General features: G+C 42.8%; 2 protein-coding genes across 3 annotated transcripts; one reads left to right on the forward strand and one right to left on the reverse strand.

The window, feature by feature from the left end:
• Positions 1-513: 513 nt before the first annotated feature.
• gpd2 (glycerol-3-phosphate dehydrogenase 2 (mitochondrial)) lies at positions 514-18,482 on the reverse strand. 2 transcript variants are annotated; one of them, XM_031851782.1, is made up of 18 exons: positions 18,374-18,482; positions 15,866-15,972; positions 14,639-14,647; positions 13,068-13,245; positions 12,718-12,842; positions 12,529-12,626; positions 12,247-12,410; positions 10,169-10,333; positions 9,834-9,978; positions 9,064-9,257; positions 8,444-8,578; positions 8,185-8,360; positions 7,058-7,189; positions 6,822-6,980; positions 6,279-6,391; positions 6,061-6,139; positions 5,876-5,974; positions 514-4,478 (listed from the first exon to the last, which is right to left on the reverse strand). In XM_031851782.1, the coding sequence occupies exons 2-18, from the start codon at positions 15,965-15,967 to the stop codon at positions 4,353-4,355; spliced, it is 2,199 nt and encodes a 732-aa protein (XP_031707642.1). In that variant the 5' UTR covers positions 15,968-15,972; positions 18,374-18,482; the 3' UTR covers positions 514-4,352. The 2 variants fall into 2 exon arrangements, with proteins under 2 accessions (XP_031707642.1, XP_031707643.1); XM_031851783.1 differs by lacking the exon at positions 14,639-14,647.
• A 698-nt stretch (positions 18,483-19,180) lies between these two features.
• Positions 19,181-23,478, forward strand: LOC116386096 (nuclear receptor subfamily 4 group A member 2-like). The gene is made up of 8 exons (XM_031852085.1): positions 19,181-19,316; positions 19,432-19,487; positions 19,708-20,563; positions 21,483-21,612; positions 21,733-21,890; positions 22,016-22,215; positions 22,470-22,648; positions 22,933-23,478. The coding sequence occupies exons 3-8, from the start codon at positions 19,712-19,714 to the stop codon at positions 23,178-23,180; spliced, it is 1,767 nt and encodes a 588-aa protein (XP_031707945.1). The 5' UTR covers positions 19,181-19,316; positions 19,432-19,487; positions 19,708-19,711; the 3' UTR covers positions 23,181-23,478.
• Positions 23,479-23,856: the final 378 nt, after the last annotated feature.

Below are 23,856 nucleotides of genomic sequence, written 5' to 3' on the forward strand. Positions count from 1 at the left end.
AGAGCCTTTACATGCTGACCAAAGGTGTTTAACAATAAACACAGTAAAAGAAAAGAGAAAGAAGCAAATACTACAAAATTAATTAATACGAATTATCAATATAAAATAGAAACATATGCATTCAAAACGTACAAAGTAAAATGTGTTTTTGTACAGGTCTTGTGTGGTGCCATTTGGAGACAAACAGGTTCTTGTTTTACAGGTAAAGAAGAATTTCTGCTACGTTGATGTTAATGTTCCTCTTCGAAGGACTAAACATTCCCTCCTTGTTTTGTTTGATTGGCAGGTGTCCATTGAAGTGCAGCTGAAAGAGCTTCCTGTCCACATTCTAACGGGCACAAAGCCGGTGAATGAGCCCGGTAAATGTCAGGACACCTTGCAAAATGGCTTTTTGTTCCACCGGAGGAGGCTCGGAAAGGTTTGAACCATTATTTCACCCCATAAAGTGGAGGTTCTCAGGGTTCACCAGGCATGTCGATGCTCTTTACCCTTCTCAAAGTCTGAGACAGAACCCTGGAGAATACATTCTACACTTTCAAAAGCAACGTCCTTATTTAAAGACTTTCACTTCCAATTAGTCTTAAAGGCACAAATAACACCCAATACTGATATATTAAATCACCTGCCCTGTCCCTAATCAATATTTGAACTTTTACTTGCTTGCAACAGGTCGATGTGATTAATTATCATCTTATTTACCATAATTATTAGCTGAATAAGTGAGGGGCCGTCTGTTCCCAGTGCTCTTACTCACACTTAAATTAAAGTCACAATTAAAACTCATCAGAACATCATTATTTTTGCGACAACTTGTTTATGGAAACCGGGAGGATGGCGTTTTTTAATTACCAACACTGGCACTTCAGCTCATGGGCTGGATTAGTCAGTGAGGGGGGGTCATGGGGCTCAATTTAAGGCTGTTTCAAATACTTCTTCAGGCTCAATTCTTTACATTTGACACGTTTTTTTTTGTCCAGAAATTCCTTCTCTTGCTACCAGGCTTTGAAACAACATTGTGTGAGGAGAACAGATACATGGGAATGAATACCATATGATTTTGCAGAGTAATTGTTCAGATCTTCTGGGGAATTTGGAGCCAAACAATGAGATACATTTTATGTACATGGATCAGAAATTCTATTTGAATTAAGTAAAAGAAGAAGTGGAGGAAGACAATACCATCATCCTCACACTATTCAATTAGTGTGCAGGCAGACACCTCCAGAGAGAAAAAAAAGGAGCATTAGCAGTCATATGCCAACCAGATTTGTCCCATTATTCATTACAGTTAATTGCTTCTCCGTACTCCCGGCCTTTCCCAGGAAGGCGGCTCACAGCGGACGTCTGCTCCGCTGTAGATTGTAATATGAGCGGAGGACTTAAAGCTGTCATTCAAATCTCACCGTGACCTTTTGGGAGAAAAGGCTGTTTTTCACGCAGTTTGCAGGAAGCAGACTGGATAGAGTTTAGTGTGTGTGTGTGTGTGTGAGAGAATGTACTTCTATACTTGTGAGAACCAATCTGAGTGAGGATGTTTTTACCAGGTGTAACCCGAGCCAACAGGTAACACTTCAGAGGACACTGAATCCCTCTGAACTCTGCATCATTACATACATAATAAGATGTTAGGTCACTCATTTCATTTACAGTAGCTGTTGGTTTTCCCTCTAAACAATAGAGGCCAGTAGTGAGGCAGAAGATATATTCTGATTAGGTTTCCATTGCACTTATATCACAGAAAGATCTGACTGAAGTCCATTGAGTAGCTGTTGAGGGGAAATAAGCCTTGCCTTAAAAAACATGTAAAATAAATTCAAATAAAAATAAAGACCCTTTTAAACATGGCGACATCTTTTCTGTTCACATCTCACCTCTGCTGATATGACGCCACCTATGAATGATGCTCGCATAAGAAACACAAAAAAAACAAAAGCTTTGCAAGCAACCAGATACATTTAATTAGATAATTGCTTCTTTTTTTTTACCTGAAGACCAGCTCACAGTATTCTTACAGTAAATGGAACATGATTCTCTTTGAGCCGAGATGAAGCTGTAATTTCATCTGCAGGAGACAATCAAACATCGGGATGCGGATTTAAGTCGTGCTGCCCATGAGCTATTCTTGACGAGCAGTTTGAAGGGTCCTCGGCGTGGAGGTAGTGTGTATGTGACCACACTGACACACACACACACACACACACTTCAGGAACAGTTAGTGATGGTTCATGGGAGGAAACCTTGTGGAATGATTCTGTTTCCTGCATACGAATAAGTCCATGTAGATAAATCTGTTAATAATCAATATAAAGAATGATATAAAAGCGGTAAGGAAACACACACACACACACACACACGTTCTTTTACAATATAACACCTTTAACAGGAGGTCTGTAATGAGGAAGAGTGAGGACAGACTCACTGCCATGTTGGAGGAATGAAAACTAACTCCATTTCTTTGTTTTTTAATTTTCAAAAGGTGCCGATAAATAATTGTCTTTCTCACAGATTTTTTGGATCAGACTGAAATGAAATACAATAAAAGAATTTCAGTTTGAGCAACAGATGTAAGAGTTTGAAGGAATGCTTTAAGACACTCTTTAAAGTGATCACGGGAACTATTTCATCCTTCGTCAAAGAGCAGCACAAGTTGAGGTTTAATAGCTGAAGTCAGTCTGAATTTGGCCTTCAAGGAATATAACTATAACTATAACTATCTTTGCATCATGTTCTTAAAGTCCCTGAATAATTAGTTTCATCATAAGCATTTCTCTAAAACATTAGAATAATATATGCTTCACTCTTGGAAAAAAAACTTCAACACTCAAAAAGTCAACTAACCTTCTTTCTCAATCCTGATTGGTGCTCAGAAGTACATGACATCACCAACCAACCATGACATCCAACCAACTTCAAACCCGTAAGAAAAAAAAAAAATACTGGATCATAAAATAAATAACTTCCTAAAAACCAGCTTCCCTTTTGACTGACGTAGGCCAGATGACTAAAATAAATATCAAAATAAATTCTGGTTGACTCCTCCAACATGGCGGCACGTCCCTTCTAACAAGACCTTTCTAAAGAACAAACAAACAATACAGTTTAAACTCCGTCCTTTATATAACAACTCTTGTTTAAATAGCTTTACATTCTTTAACATCATGTCCTGTATTTGTTAACATGGAGTGTGGCATTGTGAAAGAGGTGGGTCGCATCTTAGGCACATCAAGGCACATATCACACATTCACACAGCTACAGATAAAACGTCCTATTTGTGTCACACAAACGATGAAAACATCCGCTAACAGCATGCAGGACTACTCACTCTCTCTCTGCTCACGACCACGAGAAATAAAACAACTCCACTTCAAATGCACTTTGTAAAAATAAAGATTTTGCATGCATATAAAAAAAAAAAAAGAGAATTTCTCATGCAACATTTAAATCTCTGTAAATGTATTTGTGTCTATAATTGGCTGCTGTGACATAAGGACAAAGAATAAATAATAGAAATATATATATATATATGGAAAGAGCAGATTGAAAAGCATCTTCCTCAGTAACGCTAAAGCTGGAAACCTCATCGTGTAAACCTCAGAATCAGTAGTGGATTACTGGTAGTGCAAGAAGATGTACTTCAGAAACATGTCAGAGTGCTTTAAGAACCATTAGATATTACCTGACTAGTAATTGTAACATGCTAAGATCAGAAACAATACAATGCAAAGCTCTGTCTGGCTTTACTTTAGGGGTCCATAGTTATTTCTTTGGTTTCCTGGAAAGAACTGGTGATTTGTTACAGATTGCAGGTCAAATTGGATCCATTTAAATGAAATAAATCTCCATTAATGAGTCATTTATTCCTCCTTTCTGTTAAGTTGCATGTTATAAGCGTACGTCTCCATTTTGCCTACAGTTGGCACCAGGTTACATGTTTCTTTCCAGTAAACTTTAAGGGAATTATTAAGAAATATCAGAGCCGTGAAATAAAGCACAACCAGATGAAAAAGCTGCAGCGACAGTGTTTGCTCAACAATCAGTGTTAAAAAATGAAGTTTAAAAAGGAGTAGAAAGATAATGTTAATGATCAGTAGAAAACAGATGTGTTGTGTGACATCAGAGGCACCAGATGTTGAGAAAACAAACGGATCGACCCTTCGTGAAAAACAAACCTCAATCTTTAGATACGATTTCACTCAAAACGCACTCGGGAGTGACGCTTGATTTGGCCAGATTCATCCCGCCGTGTGCTTGATTGCATTATTGTCATTCAAATAGTGGCATTAGCATGAGACCCTTTTTGTGTTTGCCACCTTTTAAAGGACCAGTAGCTGAATTTCTTTTCTTGGCATCCTCAGAATCCGCCCCCGCTTCGGTCCACCGTCACCGGTCCTCTTTTATTCAGAGTTTCCTCCGCCGTCTTCATCAGCATGGCCAGACGGCTGTCCGACACTTGTCCCTTCTTCACCGCGCTCATCAGCTGCACAGGAAACAGCAGAGAACAGCGGGGAAGGGTTAACTTCAAAGAGGAAAAATGTAATTATCAGTGTGACGAACATCTTCACATATCCCGGACGTTAAGAGGTAGAAAATGAACCCGACATCAGCTGTCTTCTTCATGTGTTAAAGCTGTACTAGGAGGGAAAGCAAGGAGCGACTGGTGCTGCAAAAAAGAGCAGCTTCCATTCCTTCAAAAAGATGAGGAAGGTATTATTCTATATTTCCCTTATTGTCAACAAATCCCATTAAGACCAAAAGCAACGTGTTACGAGCCACAAACTGAAGTTCTATGATAAATCTGCATTGTTCAGTATGCTTCAAACAACCACTCAGAGAAATCCTTTCTTCAAGGAAAATCTGAATTTGTTGAGTACTATTTTTAGATGCGAATTAATACACTATTGAGTTATTAGTCTCCATGCATGGCAGTGCGTAGAGTTCAACTACTGACTATAAAAACAGGAAGTTATAAAATAATGGATTTCTACAGAGGAAGAAGAAATATGAGATGTTACTCGATAGTTGAATTGTTGATTTTGGTCTTTTCATGGGATTTGTTGACAGTAACAAACATAATATCTCCGCTTATCCGCTCTGTCATCGTTGTTTAAAGTTTACTAGTGCAGCTTTAACACTTCTTGGATCCTTTTTAGTGTGTTTTTTCCCCTTCAGCCACCAGAGGACTTAATACAGTTTCCTGTAACTTGATTGTTATCCCATCAGCAGCTACATGTACACTACCTGTTTGTTGTCCCTAAGTCATCCATGTGCAGGTCGGGTATCCACACAAGCAGAAACAAGACGTTGAGAATCACAATGTACACGACATATGCATGAATAAATACTTGACTCTAACAATGTTTCACGTGTCACACGGAGGAAAACTCAGCTGCTCGTCTCCTCGGCCAGCGGAGGAGCCGGCACACCAATGAAGACTAAATCATGGACTGTCTCCAGGCTCTGCCGTAATGACTCTTTCCTGGACTTCGTTTTCATGCGAGAAGCTAATTTAATTAGCCCCGACACACAAGTCGCTGACAGAGATTCTCCTTCCTAATTAGCTCCATCTAGTCGGACTTCACACCTTCTGTTCTGCAGGATGTTCATTGTTCTCACATCACAGGTGGACAATGGTCTTTTTTTTAATGATGTAGCATATAAACATATAGTATGTATGAGGTACATGTGATTATCTGGATGTGGAAAGTGCAAGGTGTAAATGAGTATACAATATATATATAAATATAAAAACATATCTCTAAATATCTGCGTCAGAGTTTTACACATACATTTACTAGTATAAAGAATTGTGAGAGTGAAATGATCATCAGATGCATCCTCTCTCCTCTGAGCTCTCACTGTCTGCACGTCACCTACCTGCATGAATTCATCAATTTCCACTTGACCGTTCTTGTTGAGGTCCACCTCGTTAAGGATTTCATGGAGCGCATTTTCATCAATGTGGACATTGATGCTCTGCAGAGAAGAAAAAACAAGACGAGGGATCAATAAGGTGTAATGAAGACGTGTGTAAAGATGAGAGGAGATGAAACAAGACTCACTTCCAAAACTTGCTGGACGTCGACAGTCGTGATGAATCCTTTGCTCTCTTTGTCAAAATTATGGAAACGCTTCTTGTACCTGTCACACAGATTTCAGCACATTTATTCCCTCACATTTTACTGTGTGTGCAGAACAACACCCATCATACTGCCGGTTACACACTGGCACATGTTTTTATTTCATCAGATAAACTAGATAATAAAAGGTGAATCATTACCTGGCTACTTCCTGGTTGTCCAGGTTGATCTCGGATGTCTTGGTCAGCTGTTCGGAGCGAGACCTGTAGCCCATCTCGAGGTACAAAAACTTCCTGGCTGCTTCCAGCTGGGTCTGGATTTCACATTAGCGGAGAGAAGAGAGGAGTCAGTCTGTTAGCACATTAAATATACCCAGGAGCACAAACATAACCCCCCAAATCATCTCATATGGTTGAATAAATACAGATTACTGTCCGACATCTTGTATGAACGATTCAGCAGACCGGTTTTGTTTACGTGTTATTCTACAGTATGAGACATGTGGCCTCCCTGTGCTGTAACAATAACTGAGAGTTCAGTTTTCATGCACACGTAACTCCACTCATATCACTTCATCTCTTTCATACACACACAAACAGAGCTTCCTCCTCCGAAGGGATGAAGGGCGTGGACCTTTTCTATTGTGTGCCGATCGAAAACAGAAACCAGGACTTCTAAACCCCACCAGGGAATAAAGGCATTATGTAAAACAGAGCAGCTTTTTCTGTTCTTCAGATTTTTACCGTCTTCTGCTCCTCACTCCAGTCCAGCTCCTTCCCCATGATCTGCACGATGCGCGGCAGGGCTTCATCCGCCGCCTGCACGTTCAAGAAGCCCAGGCGTGTTCGCCGGGCGATGACGTCGATTGCTGTGCAGGCGTACTCCTTCATCGCATACAGCACCTGAGGAAGAAGGCTCGCATGAGGCTCGAGTGTTTCAGCCTAGTTGGGCAACAGTAAGCATAAAAATCCCCCGTTACCTCGCCCTCGATGTAAGGGAACTCAGACACCAATCTCTTCCCCACGATCGGCCACCTTTGCCCGGTGACCTGAGCCATCTTGGCCACGTCGAACGCCTTTCCGCCGTACGTCGAGGCCAGATGCTGAGCGACCTGCGCACAGATACCAACGAGAGAATAAGAGAAACAACCAGCTGTTGGGATGCTTTTCTTTTGTCAGTTACAGTAAAATACTTATAGCTGGAAAACACTTTAAAACTCTGCAACTTCACTACTAAAAATGGTTAACCACTATAGCATAGGAAGCAGTATAAACTTTTATTATGATGTATTTATTAAAAGGAAGGAACAGCTCCTAATATTCACATGATGGATTTCCCCTCTTCAGAGTTCAGCGATAAGCGTCGACGCCACTTTGTCAATGAGGCGTCACATGTTTACACAACACAAGAGGGCTATTTGCTCTTCAGATCGTTGGGCTGCCGATCATGTGAAAGGGCAAACTCTGTCCAAATATCAACGCTGACCTTTTCGGAATATTGGAGAGAGCAGCAGAGCCGGTGCAGAACGCCTCTAATGAGGAGTAAGTGTACTGAAGGCACTCGCTGCACGAGTACTTTTTCTTCATGAAACCATGTTCTACTGGGTTTAATGAAAAGGCACAGCCTAATTATTGGAAAGATGGCTTGTAGCTGATGTAAATCAATGTGCCCTTACTTCATGCCGTTGATAAATCGTACAGCGTACAGTGCATTTCAGCGCGTGTCCAGTCTTTTGTGTAGTAGAAATGTCAGCATTGTTACAGCAGCGGCTTTAATGTCAGCCTCACTGCTGCTGCTGAAGAGGACAGTGTGTGTGTGTGTGTGTGTGTGTGTGAGCTTGTACAGCTTTGTTTGTATCTAAAGCTAGTTAAAGGTCTTCGAGATCACAATGTTTCAGGAAGTCAAACTGGTCTCGGACGCAGAGCTTAAACAAACAGTTACAACATTTTGGTGAAATTAAAAAGCACCTCTGAAGCTCACACGCTGAAGCTCACACAGTAAGAATGATACAAGACTGATGCAGCATCTTCTAATTTCACTAAACAAAACCCAAGTGTGCGTGCTAATGCGACTGAATGCTGTTTATAACGCGGACACGTGTGTTACCTCGTTCTCCAGCCCGTAGTCCTGCACCAGGCGGATGTAGAGGGTCGGCGTCCAGCCCTTGGCTCCCTCCAGCATCAGACCCACGGTCTTGCAGGGCTCCGCAGACAGGCCGTGGGTTTTGACGGCTGCGTCCAGAGTCTCTTCAGCCATGGATCTGTAGGTAGTCCACTTGCCCCCTAGAGTCACACACACACAAATACGATCCTTAATGCGCAGAAGCGGTGGTGCAGTGATGTCACAAGATAATCCAGAAACTGACCAGCGATGGTGACCAGTCCGCTGTCACTGATGCTGACGATGTGGTTTCTACAGATGGACTGAGTGTCCTTGGAGTTGGGGTCGGTCACCAGGGGACGGATGCCGCTCCACGCTGCCAACACGTCTCCTCGGCGCACTGCAGACGACACAGAGGCGGTCACGTTTCAACCGAGACGCTTCACTCTGAACCAGAGCTAGATGTTAGACCGAGTGCATCGTTGACACGAGAAGAAAATTAGATCTGTACTGAACTTCCTGCACTTGTGATATCACATGCTGATATCCTGACCGGCACTTTCTGTCTGGCCTCTGTTTCATCTTTTCTTTAAAGTACAATCACCTGAAAATAACAATCATTGTGTTTTGAATGAGCTGTTTGTATCTACATATGGAGCAGGTTCTTATCAGCCGCCATGTTTCTACAGTAGCCCAGAACGGACAAACCAAACACTGGCCCTCACCGCTAGATGTTGCCAAGTCCTGCACACTGCACCTTTAAACTAAACGCACTGTTTGAATGGACAGGTGATCTCTGTGAAGTGCAGGTACTGAACAACAAAATGACATCCCAGAAAACCCTCGACATGACCGCATGCTCCTCAGAACGGAGACGAGAAGCACCTTCTACGTCGGGGCTGAGGTAGTTGCGGATCTCCCTCAGGATGAAGTTGATGTCGTCCTCCCCCGGGATCGGGTGGGCCGTCACGCTGGTGGGCGAGTCGGTGGTCCCGGCGATGGTCATCTTCTCCCAGGGCAGGAAGAAGATGACGCGTCCGTCACTTGTGGACGGATCGAGCAGACCCATGTTGTCAGGACTGAGGGACAGAAAGGTTGTTGTTATTATAACAAGTGCAAGTAGTAGAAGAAGACAGCGGAGTGTTTATTTTACCATCTTTACAGTCTCAGGTTTGTGGATAAGTATGAGAAAGAAGTGTTGAGGAGAGCAACAGAAAAGGAAAAGAAATGAGAAAAGAGGGACAAACTGAGGAGCTGAAGACACAAATGGAAAAACACAGACGTGGGGGAGGAAGAGGAGGCGGTGAGGGAGCGCAGATAGCGGCAGGAGGAAGACGAGAGAAGAAGAGAATTAGGTGCTTGGCATTTCTGGCGCTGTTCAAAGGGCTCGCGCTCCCTCGGGTTTCGCTCAATAAGCTTCGCTGAACTTTAAAAAACGCCCTACTTCAACAAAACCACTCTATTGCTCTGCTGTATCTTAACCAGAGAAGATTGTCCTATGCATGTTAGTATAGGTCAGATAATAGTTGAGTATTTACACATTAAAATGAGAAAGCACTGAGGATTAAATATGTACTAGTGAATGCCTTTTGAAATACCAAAAAATACTGGTTTTAAAGGACATGCTGCGAGTGTGTTGGCTGTGCGTGCGATACCTGTAGTAACCAGGGATGACGATGTGAACACCAGCGCTGGGTTGGCAGATGTTTTTGGTTCCCTGGTTGTCCATCTTCCTCAGGGAGTCGGTGAACGGTCCGGTGGCGTTGATCACACACTTGGCCTTCACATCAAACTCTTGTCCTGCGAGGAGAATAACGGTGAAACACTCGTATTATTAAAAAGACAGAAGATATCTAAACAGACATTTTTTATTGAGACACTTAAAATGAATTCCGCTCCTGCTTTTAGTGAAATACACGACTGTTATTGTTGACTAAATCTTGACTGATGGGAAAGTCTCGCTCACAACAACAACACCTGCATGCCTCACCTGTGATGACGTCCCTGCAGCGGGCGCCACACACCTTCTCCTTGCCGGTCTGCGGGTCCTTCGTCTTCAGCAGGTGGACCACCTCGGTGTAGTTGGCGACGGCGGCGCCGTAGCGGGCGGAGCTGAGGGCGATGGCCAGGTTCATACGGGCGTCATTGTGCTGCCCTGAAGGGGACAGAGAAGAAGAAAGCTGCTGATTGAGAACAAAGGTTTGTTTCATCTAAACCTCACTTATAATACATTCAAATGTAAATTAAATTAAGCTGAAATAACTGGTGGTTTATGCAAAGAACACTCACCAATCCATGCGTCCCTGACCCTAAATGCTCCGTTTTGTCTCTGGGCTTCTGCGCATGTGAAACATTAACACACTATAGTTTCTCTTTCCTCAGATTTCAGAGCGTAGTGATACCAGCCAGTTCACAGTAAGAGCGTCAGGCCTACACAGGTGCTGCAGAATAAAAGTGCCTCTGCTGTCGTTGGTGCAGTAACCAAGACAGCAGGAGTAATAGCTGTTGCTCAGTCGCTCCGGCCGTCTACGAAGCTCCTCTGCGCTCGACACCGCCGGGAGAGAAGGTCAGATTTCGAAATGTCACCGGCGTGATTGTTCCAGACGGCATAATTGGAGAAAAGACCCCCCCCCCCCCTCAGAGCAGATGGGGTGGACATCAAACATGTGCTGCTTTGCACCAAGAAAATGCTCCTCTCTTTCTCACCCTGCAGTAGATCCACTTATATCTGGCCATTTTTTATTTACATTTAGAAAAAGGCTTTTATTTATAAAGCATAAATAATTGCATGTAAATTAAGCTCTCAAGACAGCCAACTGCTTCCAAAACTTGGGAGATTTGTGGATTTTTCTTTCATAAAAATATTCAACCAGGAGTCACACTAACAAAACTGCAGATAGTTTCTTTACAAAGCGGCATGGATTTTAATTACACTGATTTTGAAAGTTGAATACAATAAATAAGAGACATTAAAAGCCTCTTAAGTAGCATCAGGTATAAAACCAGTGATCTGCGATCAGAGGAGCATGCAGCGTTTACAGCCACAGGGAAAGATGGGCATCCTTCCAGCATGTCAACACAGCTTCTATCTTCCGTTTGGCTTAATCATGCTACACAATTTCTACAATAAAACAATTTATTTAGATGCAGAATGTCTTTTAAAGATGCGCGGTTGCATCGTTTTGCAAGCTAAGGGCTCGATGATGTTGCAGACATTTTTATGCAGACATTTCTTGCCCTAGTTTTCACTCCTTTCTCATGCCATGTCGTGTTATTTGACAACTAAAAATGCTGCTTTTATGACAAGAAGTTTAATTTTGGGTCTGTATGTCCACAGGCTTTCAACACTATATATATCTATATCATATCTATATATGAATAGACAGAGGAGATCTAAAATTCTTTGAAAGCGAAAGAATTGCTGCTGTTGAATTGTTATTTTTTACTTATATTTGAGGGATAATAATGGTTTAATTTCTGGAACTAAATAATAATGTGTCGGAAGCAACCAGGAAGTATAATGCTGCTTTTACAGATAATGTATTTCGTTGATGATGTCCAGACGTCCATAACTGGATTACTGCGATACTGAAGAAAACATTTAGTTCTCAGGAAGATCTGAAGTTATAAGGAGTGTTTTATTTTCCATTATTTATTGAGTTTATTGTTGGAAAGTGACCGAATTAAACATGTGCATCATGTCCGTGTGTATAGAGTTATGACTACTACGCCAATCAGTCAGAAAGACAATGGATAAGAGAAAAGCCAGAGGGAAACAATAGCTCTGATCTCTTCTATCCCATTAATCCCATTTGAGGGGCCCTGAGCCACAGGTTGTCTTGACAGCTACTCGGCACAGAAGTTTTATTTCAAACTAATATTCATCAGTAAACCGAACCGATCATTACCATTGGACAGAAGCTGGAAGGAAAAAAGCAGGAAAAGGGCTCAGCTGCTCTGTTCGTGTTTACAGAAAATACAAATCTGAGTAATGAATCAACAAACGGAGCATGCCGTTTCTGATTACTGTCCACACATACAAAAAGGCCTCCGCAGCCTTTCACTCACCGTCATAGTAGACGATGGCTCCCACCAGCTTGTCCTTCTTCAGCATGGGGAAATGCTCCAGGGCCTTGGTCTTACCGAGGACGTAGCTGCTCTTCAGATTCTGGATCCCAGCCACCAAGTCGTACATCTTGATCCCCGCCCAGTAGTAAGGCAACTGCCACCATCTTGGAAATCAACAAGTTAGATTGTAGCTACATTTTTGGGTAGTTTTTGGGGTTTTCCATCAATCCATAATCCTTTAAACAACAACTATCTTCATTTTAAAAAGGTCCTGACACGTACTTGTACACAGGCAGCATGATGGGTAGCGGTGCAGAGAGGTGAGGTGCAATCTCCAGGAGGTTGGCTCGCTCGCGGAGGGCCTCCTTCACCATCATGTACTGTCCCCGCAAAATAAAGAGCAAGTTTATGTCAAAGAAAAGAGAGTAAAACAAGAAGAAAATGAAAACAAACACGAGTCTGAAGAGGAACCTGTTCGTAGTCTAACTGCATGATGGCCTTCTGGAGGTAGCGGACGCCGCCGTGGATCAGCTTGGTGCTCCGACTGCTCGTCCCCGAAGAGAAGTCGTTTCTTTCTACGAGAGCAGTCTTGAGGTCTGCGGAAAGATGACAAAGGATGAATATACCTGTACTATCAATACGTCTAAGCCACACAGTAGTGACTAGTCAATATCATTTGTAGAACAATATGTATCACGACATAATTCTGCTTTTTATAAAGATAATAGCAAATAAAACTCTCCTCCTCCAACACTTATAGAGCTTGGAACATGTTGTATCCGGGGAGAGTGATGCACCTGAGAGCAGATTGGCTCACTTACTGCGTGTGACAGCGTCTAAGGCACATCCTGCACCCGTGGCCCCTCCCCCAACGACCAGGACGTCAAACTCCTCTGTGCTTTGAAGCGCCGCGAGCTGCGCCTGCCGAGAGGGGAACTCGTCGGCGAAGGGAACCCTCAGCTCTGCTTCTGCAGCCACGTGGGCTAACCGAGTCTGGATCTGACACAGATACATACAGCAGCACAAACACAATGAGAAGAATGCATTTGAACGACGTTAACGAGTTCCGAGTTGTGCAAAACTACAGTTTTCTGTGTTAATTTGCAATGCAAAGCCATAGAAATACAGCAACACTTTCCTTGAGGTGCATTTTGAAACATTATAAGCTCACTGCAAGCATTCCCAGGAAATGCGTTTATGCATAATAATCAACTCGCCACATTACATGTGAAATAATGCATAATGACGAGCAATCATTTTAATACATTATGGATTTGACTGTGTAATGAGATCACTGTACTGTGCTCATAATATGCATTATTGGGTCGTAACAGATGATCATGTATGGAAACCTAGAAGTGCTGCGGTTACTATTTAAAAAGTTTAGTACAGTCCAACGTTGAACAATTCAGAAGAAAAAGAGTTTTCATTGTTTTACAGAAACAAACAGTTTTCATAATAATCTTCCATTTAATATTCTGTGTTTCTATTTTTTGGCCATTAATGGATAGTTGACATGCTGTGAAATAGATGACATATTTGGTCCGCTTCACTTTAGATACAAGACTTTTTCTCTTACAAAGTATTGTTACTTCATAGTATTGCTACTTTTACCCGAGTACTTCACCAAATGTCGTTTAAATGCATTTTTAAGTCCAAGAATGACCTTTAATCTTTAATCCAATGATCTTTGATCCATTATGATGTCTTATTTTCACCTTTAGTTTCCAAGTGAAGTGTTGCTAAAGAAGCATAAATACTGTATATACAGTGTGCCATTAGTAGCAGAGGAAAGTTTCGGCTGCAACATGCTGCACAACTTTGCAAAACCAACAAAATAAAATCACAATTAGCAAAATAATTAATTTAAAGAAATATTCACATACGAGAACACGATAAAAGCAAAAACACAGCTCCCCTCTGATATGAGGATGTGGAATTTCACTTCTAATGAAATATTCATTCATTCATTTTTTTTTTCTTCTATTTAGCAGCTCAAGCTAAATGATTGCATCAAGCTGCTTTCAAGCAAACGTGGCATTTGACTTGCAAATTGCAGCAGGCGTTTGTAATTTAGGTATGCAACCGCAAACCAGAAGATGATATAATCATTGTCTATTTTTGATGATGCATACAGACAAACACCGCCACAGAATTAAGTGCCGGCGTGCCCCCCCGTAATCAAGTTAAGTCAGTGAATGGCACAGCAAGGCCCATGCTAATAGCCAATCGGCCGCTGTCTTGGAAACTTCTCCAAGCCATATGCCCTTGCTAAAGGAGACAAGACGGACATTCATCTCATCAGCGTTGCAATTACTGGGATTAGAGGCATGCATGATTACAAACTACTGTGGAAATAATTATATTTCATCAGGGTCGACTTCTTGCTTACCAATCCATGCTTGGTGGAGAGGACGACGGTGGGCAAGAGAAGACATTATCGCATCAGGACAAAAAACAAAGTTCACATTAGGTTGCACAGTCAAATAAAGTCTGGTATGTAGTTGTGTGGCATTGCTTAATATAGGCTCCGAGGTCGGAGGTCGGGGGAAACACAGCTGCTTGTCTATTTCAGACGAAGCCGAGCGTTTAAATACAGTTCATGAACACCATCAGTGGCTCAGTCTGGAGGCTTGACATCTCATGTCCCTTCTTGCAGAGAGGTTTAATATCGCTCTTATATCTGTACGGCTAACTTAGCTTAGCATAAAGACTAGAAACAGAGGGAAACGGCTCTGTAAAGGTAATCAAATCTGCACCTTTTAAAGCTAAATAATTAACACGTTATAATCTGTGCAAAAAAACAATTAATAATTGTTTTACTTGCAGTATTTCTTGACTGGGACCAGTAAGATTCTGGTGTCTACACTGGCTTTAGCAACTGGTTCCAGTCTGTATGTGAAGCTAAGTCAGCAGGCTGCTAACGTGGCTTCATATTAAGCGTACAGAAGGTACAGAGATTGGTATCGATCTCGTCATGTAACTCTCAGCAGGAAACATTATTTACCAAAATGTCCAACACTGGTGACAAACAGGTGGTTTATGTTGATATATAAATAGGCAAACAGCCACACCTCTACAAGTTGTCCTCAAATTCTTAATTACAACTTATGAACATCACACATGTTATTGGACCAGGAAGTGGAAGGAAAACAATCAGAGGTAGTTAGTTCCATGAGAGTTTTAACAACAATGTGAAAAGAAAGAAAACAATCATTTAATCATCAGAATTTCTGAGCAGTTCAGGATTCAGTGCTGGCCAGGTTCCAAGTTACTTGATGCCTCCTGCACGGCAGCTGGAACGCATCCAACAAAAACACCTTGAAGATGACGGCGAGCACATTCCAACATCTAGACCTGACAAGCCTGGAAAGAAGTCCCTCCAAGCTGGGTCGAATTGTTTCAAAAAAATACCATTCACAATATTGTTCTGAGAAACATTGAAGTATTTTGTCCTTCAATTTGACAGCATGTGATGCAGCATCAACAATACTGACAATAGAACTGGAACTTCTATTGTCAGCAGAACTGGAATCATGCCGCCTGTAATCATAGTGGCAAACAGCGGAGCGTCTCTTCCAGCACAAAATCTGAGAGGTGACATCTTCCATCAGCTTACCTGTGTCTTTTTGTACTCGATCAGCTGTGAAAGGCCAAAAACGGTGGCGACCGCCCCGCCGCCGATGAAGGCCGTCTGTTTCAGAGCCTTCCTGAACGCCATCTTCCCTGAGGGAGCAAAAGTAAAGTGCAGTGAGGAGACGGAGCAGGGACACCCGGGTTATGAGGCTCTGGCATGACAGAGGCACGCGAGGAACTACGGAGGGTGGGAGGATGCAAAAGGCTGAGAGTCAGGCTGTACGGCTGGAAGTTCAGGTAGGTAATGTGCAGAGAGGCAGAGGAATGCTGTGGTGATGCAACTGTTGCACTGAATAAGGTGAAAGCTTCATTACTCTGAGAAAGAAATGACAGTTTTCATAATACTTGGGCGTGGCCGTTTGCAGCGGGCCCTTGCTTTGGCCCCTGGAACGTTTGGTTGGAACGTTAGTATAGCCAGCATCTAAGTCCAAACACAACGATATTCAGTTTACAATGATCTCAAATAGGGAAAGAGCAGAAAATGATCACGTTTGAGAAGCTGGTACCATCAAATATTTGGATTTCATTGCTTGTAAAAATGAGTTCTTTGACCTTTTAAAGATAACTGCTCATCACATAATCACTCAGAAGAAGAAGAAGTTTGAGGACACACATTGGCTCTGTGATGGGCATTTGTAATTAGCTTTGACATTTAAAACCCCACATGATCAGACAGATTGATTAGTTTAAAAAACATATATATATCAAAATAATTGACATATTAATCAATAATGAGAATTATTGTTAGCAGCACCTTTTGCAAGATCATTAGTTTGCCCAACTATCCAGAACACATTATTGCTTTGATCGTAAATGTTCTGTGCGATGCATGCAAAGTGTTAGTAACATAACATACTACAGGGACTACTAAGAAAATGACCAAAGTACTTCTTAAAGTAGTAGTTTTTTCTACTCATCGTTTCATATCTATTTACGATCTATATTTTACTTATTGGAGAAGTTTCCAAGTAAAGGTTCCATGTTTACAGGTCAAAGAAAGCAAATCTCATATTGAGGATACGACTGAAAACAACATATCAACTCTGCAGCATTATCTTGCTTAAAAAGTAGTTCATTTGCAGTTAAGTATAAAGCGACTGGTGGAATACTGTTTCCTGTATTAACGAGCAGAACATGATACCAGCTGCAGCAGGACGAGGGCCTCAATCTGATTACAAAAGGTGCTAATTAGCCTCTTTTTGAACCCGTTATAAATACGATGTATATAAAAAGCTTCCCCACAGAACTGCATATTTTAGATGCTAAAGCTGTGATCTACAGTATATGTGTGATATGTAAAGCCTAATTATAGCCGGAGGGAGTTTTAACGTCCTTTGGTAGTTGTGATGCTATTTCAATGGCATAAAAAACTGAATTACAACCTATAAAAACTAAATATAAGCTAGTAACATGAACTATAAATGAAATATAAACGTGTTTTTCTACCAAATTTATATAACAAACTAACACGCAACAACAAAAAGAACTCATCGGTGCCCTTTGGTGGACAAATGCAAAAGAGAAATGTGAAATATTTGTCTCAACAAAATAGTCCAAAACGTGTTGTTTTCATTCAAATCCGGACACATTACATTAAATAAGAAAGCACGATTAAAGCTAGACAACTACTGCTACTTCAAGCTTAAATACTCCAATAAAAAGTCATAGTTTAAGACTATTTTATTCAAGCAAAAAACAGATATTTTGCTCATCTTTTCTCAAAGTGTATTGTCCTTAAAATCCCCGGACAATCAAATGCTACTCTGCAGCATAGCTCAGGCGTTCACACCCTCCCACAGGCGTCTCATTACTGGAGCCTTTAAAGGCCAAACGTGACCATAATTAGCCCTGAGGAACATTTCTGACTGGGGGTAGGCTACTCACATGACTAATAAGTGAGTGACATTAAACTATTCGTCCTTGTGATGATCACCACCTCATTCACCTACATCAGCCTGCAGACAGCCCCATGAGGACTCAGCAGAAGAGGGGGCTCCCTGGCTGCGATGAGGGCTGCTTTCTGAAGACGCACATGGAGATGTCCATGCGCATTTTCCCATTTTTAAATGTATTTCCAGAGGATACAGTTTGTAGTACTGACACACTTCATACAGCAGGTGGTAGTATATTGATCTATGATGTCCGGTACCACACGGTTCCGTTAATCTATCACCACACAAGAGGAAGTAGCTGGTATTTGAAATCAAGAATCAAGCTTCGCCTCCGCCGCAGGAATAAGCCCTTTACGCGTAATACACCTCCACCGGAAGAGAGGAAACATGTCGCTGTTTTACGGCTTTTAATAACCAAAAGGCACACATGAACCATGCATGTCGTTATCTACAACACTGAGAAGAGGTTACTCCTCCATGGCCACTGCCACTAGCAGAGAAAACTCGCAGATGTTGCTCTGCTTTTTGGCTCTACGCCAACAAACAAAAGGGTTAAATATTCGTCAAACATTATAAACATAACAGACATTCCCACTTACAGGATTTCTTGTTTTGTGGCTGATTAAAACTCGCTCGGGGCGGCGACTAAGGACATCGGTTGTTATCCAAACCGAGGCTTGTGTTTGACAGCAACGACCAGGAAGTGGAGCTGCCTTGAGCGACGCCGCGGAGAGCCAATCAGAACGCGACACTCGACCAATAGCGTTCGAGAGGAGGCGGTGCCGCGCGGTTGACGTCACGTGGAGGGTAAAGATTGCGCAACGCTAGTCTGCTGTTCATCCTCCTCCTCAGGATAATAATAAAGAGGGAGAGAAGGGGCACCAGCTGTCGTTATCTTTCTGTGTTTCAGCCCGAAAGGCTTGACAGAAGAAATAAAGCTATAGCATACATAAAGACTTATTAAATGTATTACACGTGTTTTAAAATGAAAAATGACGCTCCTCAATCAGCCACAGATTACAGAACAGCTGGTGAAGATGATGTTATCTTTAAATACTTTTGAATCGTACTCTGTATGTATGTTTCCAAGACAAATTTCCTTCGGGACATTAAAGTCTATCTTATCTTATCCCCATGAATGTAAACAGACATCTGCTTTGAGTAGCAGCCCCGGGTTAGTTTGAATTACAAAATCACAATACATGTCCTTATAGGCCTGGCGCAAACTGCAAGAAAGTGCACGCATTCTTTCCAAGTTACATGGACTTTCTGTGCCCACACACACCCCCACCCCTCTGTGGCGCGTGCGTAATAGGGTTTGGCACAAGGGCGCGCACCACGTAAACAAAAGCACATTGTCGGTGTCACTGACGGCCAGTATGCAAGACGAGAGAGGGAGAAGTGAACATTGCCTTTGCTCTCCGCACAGCGAGCGGACCTTTCTGGTCGCAGGCAGCTAAAGCTTTAATATATCCGCAAGCAACACAACAGCAGAGATGGGATTACTTGTCACTGTCCTCCTGCACTGCACGGAGGTCTGAGGTATTGTATGACCTTCATGTTCTCCACTAATTTATGAAGAAATCAATCATGCATGGCTGTGTAAATCTTGCAAGTGATGCTTTGGTGTTTTTTGTTGTTGTTGTTGTTGTTTCAGGCAAACTCTAACAGAAAATAGCATCCTCTGGAAAATAAGACAACTCAAGCCTTCAGGTAATAAAGACAATTCTATGCAGCTCAGTTTCTGTTGTTCTATGCAAGACGTTCAAGTCGTTTAAGTCTGATTTAAAATAGTTTTAAGTTTCCATTGGATTTTTAAAAATTAATGAGAAAAATTAGAAAGAAAACATTTGAAAGTAATGTTTAAGATCAGACATAAGGGCAAAAGCTTGTACTTCGTCTGTTGACTGACTGCATTGTGCCATGTTTGCAGGGCCATGCCGTGCGTCCAGACCCAGTGCGGCTCCTCTCCACAAGGAGCCAGCCCGGCCTCTCAGAGCGCCGGCGGAGAGCGCAGCGGCGACTTCCTCACCCCGGAGTTTGTCAAGTTCAGCATGGACCTTACTAACAGTGAACTCTCAGCTGCCACGTCGGGTCCCAGTTTTGGCCCTTTGGGTGACACTTATGGCGCCGGGTACGACGTGAAGCCCCCGTGTCTCTTCCAAATGCCGGTGCAGGGAGAGCTCCCGTGCGTCAAGGTGGAGGATGCGCACGGGTGTCCGCGGTATCAGCCGAATCAGCACCACCCGCACCAGTCCGACGAGCTGCTCTCCTCCCCGGCCTCCGTATATTATTACCGCTCCCCGTCGCCGCACACCCCCATCACATCCAACTTCCAAACTCCACCGGGACACATATGGGAGGACTCCGGCTCTCTGTACAGTTTTCGACAAGACTATTTGGCGGCGGCGCACAGAAAAAACACGCTATCCAGATTGTCGTTGTTTTCACTAAAACACGCGCAACACGGCGGCCAGAGCTTGTCCACCTGCCGAATGAAATTTGACGGATCGCTCCATGTGTCGATGAATGTGGACGCAGCCGGAGCGCATCAGCAGCTGGACAGCCCCGGGTTTTTGGGTTCCACTTCCCAAGGAAAGCAGCCCGGAGTGGGGTTTCCTCACCCGCTTCAGTTCGCCCACGGACACCACTTTATGGACTATCAGGCTTCTTGTGCTCCCAGCCGAGGACCGCTGAGCACGGAGGGGCTGTGCGCGGTGTGCGGGGATAACGCAGCCTGCCAGCACTACGGAGTGCGCACCTGCGAGGGCTGCAAGGGTTTCTTCAAGGTTTGTTCTCAACTATATTTTAAAGCTGCAGGAAAAAAATATGATTTTAACTTGGATATTTGCAGGCAGCTGATGGACCTACAAGATGAAAAGTCTAAATTATACAGCTGTAATCATATAGAAACTGAAGATACGAGACTTGTTAAAATGGATGTATTCACTTTTTTGTAGCGAAGACACTGTCGCCTAATGAAACACTTCAAGTAATAAGATAAAATAAAAACCCCACAGGGAGCCCTGACAGGCCTCCTAAATTGCACATTGTGCTTCAGACGCACGTTTTGATCTCTTGACACGCGCGTATTAGGGGCAAATGTCCTGTATTAAATAGGCCACCAACGTGCCATGAATAAAAACCTGGCCCTTCTCCTCTCTGAGGGAGATTCCCGGGGGCAATTCTCCAAATTATGAATGGCCACGACCCGGTATTTACCCAGACTGCCCTGTCCGCCTGCTGAATGCCTTACACTGCCTCAGATGGCCCACAGGGGCCAGAGGGCTGCTGTTAATTTTCAAAGGACCGTTAAAGGCTCTGTACTTCAGTCTTGACAAAAAAAATGGGTCTTGGAGCTACTAAAAAATCCTCCCAAAAAGTTTCCCCCTGCCGCCAGATTAGATCACCTTGAGAAAGCCCACTTTGGTGCCTTATAATCAACCTTACAGTGCTATACCGTGATATTGGTTCAACAGAGACCAATCCTGTCCTTAGATGTTCTTTAATGCTGCTCTTCAAACTGGTGCCAAAGTGCAGATGCTGTGGATCAGGATGAGGTTCAGAATTAAATTCAAACTACTGTCACTGAAAGTAACCTTTATGCATCAACCTCACATTTATTATCAAGTCTCCGAAGCGCAGATATTATATTTCTACACTTTCTTTATTTGCAACATATCTAAATCTTTTTCTTCCTCCATTCAGCGCACAGTACAAAAAAATGCCAAGTACGTGTGTTTGGCTGCCAAAAGCTGCCCAGTGGACAAACGCAGGAGGAACCGATGCCAATACTGTCGCTTCCAGAAGTGCCTTGTAGTGGGAATGGTCAAAGAAGGTAAACAAATAAAACCACGGTTCATGTCTGACCTTCAGGGATCAGATTGGGATTCCAATTACTGATTTCAATACCAAAATCTAAAAAGTGTCTCCCGTTTCTCTTCATCGTGTCCTGCAGTGGTGAGAACAGACGGTCTGAAAGGTCGAAGGGGTCGTCTGCCGTCCAAACCTAAAACTCTTCCGGACTCGTCTTCCCCCGTTAGCACCCTCCTGAGTGCGCTCATCAGGGCGCATTTGGAATCGAACCCTCCTCCTTCTCATCTCGACTACTTCAAAGTAAGCAGTGTGGCGTTATTTCATAAGTGAGTTGTAACGCGTTTACACACAAGATGAAGGCAGCAGAGCTGTAGTTGTTGATCTTTCCATCTTTCCACTTCATCCCACTGGGGACCTTTCACCAGCTCAAGGAGAGTCCAGGAAGTCCACCGGGGGACGACGTTCAACATGTGCGGCAGTTTTATGACCTCCTGACCAGATCGATGGAGGTGATTCGAGGTTGGGCGCAGAAGGTCCCAGGCTTCACATCTCTCCCCAAACACGACCAAGACCTCCTCTTCTACTCGGCTTTCCTGGAGCTCTTTGTTTTGCGATTGTCGTACAGGTAAAGAACAAACCAGATCCAAAAGGACTCAACTTCTTACATATTTCCTTTTTCTTAGCAAATTTGGACCCCAAAACATGTAAATATGTTTGTTGATGGATCTGCCAGTAACTCAGGAATGGATTTGTTTTCCAGCACTTTTGGCACAAATGAAAGACGAAGCTGCTGAGCCCCCCAAAAGGACATTTATGGAGGGAGGGTTTGTCACCGTCTTAGGGCCTACAATCTGAGCACAATCTGTCGTACCGTTTCAGATCCAACCCAGAGGAAGGGAAGCTGGTCTTCTGCGACGGGTCGGTGTGGCACCGGCTCCAGTGCCTGCGGGGCTTCGGGGAGTGGATCGACAGCATCGTTGAATTCTCCGCTAATCTGCAGAGGATGAACCTGGACGTGTCCACCTTCTCCTGCATATGCACACTCGCCCTGGTCACCGGTGAGACGCTCAAAGATAAAATAACTAAGAAAATGGAGCCGGGAACAAAACAAGTTCAAATTCACATATTTGTAAAATCATATTATGCAGAGAGATGCAGCTTTAAACGATTAGAAATACTCTTTTCTTTGCTGTGAACCAAATGTAACGTTTAGGACGTGTAGGACACACAACAATCTCACACGAGCAGTAAATCAAAGCCTTCAATGTCTCGGGGTGAATCATGTTTCATCACTTCTTATCTAATATGTTTGTTTGAAATGTGATTTGTTTCGGAGCTGCAGAGCGACACGGACTGAAGGAGCAGAAGAAAGTGGAGGAGCTGCAGAACAACATCGTCAAGTGCTTGAAGGACGCCGACAGACTCTCGGACTGTTGGTCCAACCATTTGTCCAAACTTTTAGAAAAACTGCGTGAACTTCGCACTCTGTGCATCCAAGGCCTGCAGAGGATTTTCTATTTGAAGCTGGAGGATTTGGTGCCGCCGCCTGCAGTAATAGATAAGTTATTCCTCGACACGCTGCCATTTTAGAGACATAAGACAACAGGCTTTCTCCGGACTTCTCTGGATTCGGTCATTCCTGACAGTTTGACGTTTGTGCTCTGCATAAAGTGACATTTTGAAATCTAATATCAAGTTGTTAAATCACATTTTTCTCGAAACAAGTAAAGATGAGAAGAAAAACAAATTTGTTTTCGATAATTGTGACCACCTTCTGGTAAGGATCTTCATAACATCAAGCAAACTGCTTTGCAAAATTCAGATCATGCGAGGATCTGAAGGCCCAATTTGGCCTCGCAACAAAGGATAAATACATTTAAAGTCTGCCTGTCGGGCCAAAATGATAAGCAAATGATATGTTCGCCCCGTTTGACACTCTTAGAGGCAGTTTTGATGAAAGATGTTTCCCATCATGTTTAGGTTTTTCATGACATATAGTGACTAATATAATATTAATATTAAGTAGCTTCCATCATGGTCTATTGTCATTGTCCATGTTTTGATAAATAAATGATCGTTATTGCTGCTGGACTGTTTGTTTGTTTTTAACTTAATTTCTTTATTTTATTCTAAAAAATGATGTTATTCCTCGTAAATATCAATAAAATCTTTTAAACTTTTGAAGTTAAATCATAACTTGTTTCCTGGCATACAATTCCTTTTTCAAGACAAGTGATTATTTTACAGTCAAATGAAATATTGGTAA

Source organism: Anarrhichthys ocellatus, unplaced genomic scaffold (assembly GCF_004355925.1).
Source record: "Anarrhichthys ocellatus isolate YVR2014 unplaced genomic scaffold, GSC_Weel_1.0 scaffold12, whole genome shotgun sequence".
NCBI lineage: Eukaryota > Metazoa > Chordata > Actinopteri > Perciformes > Anarhichadidae > Anarrhichthys > Anarrhichthys ocellatus.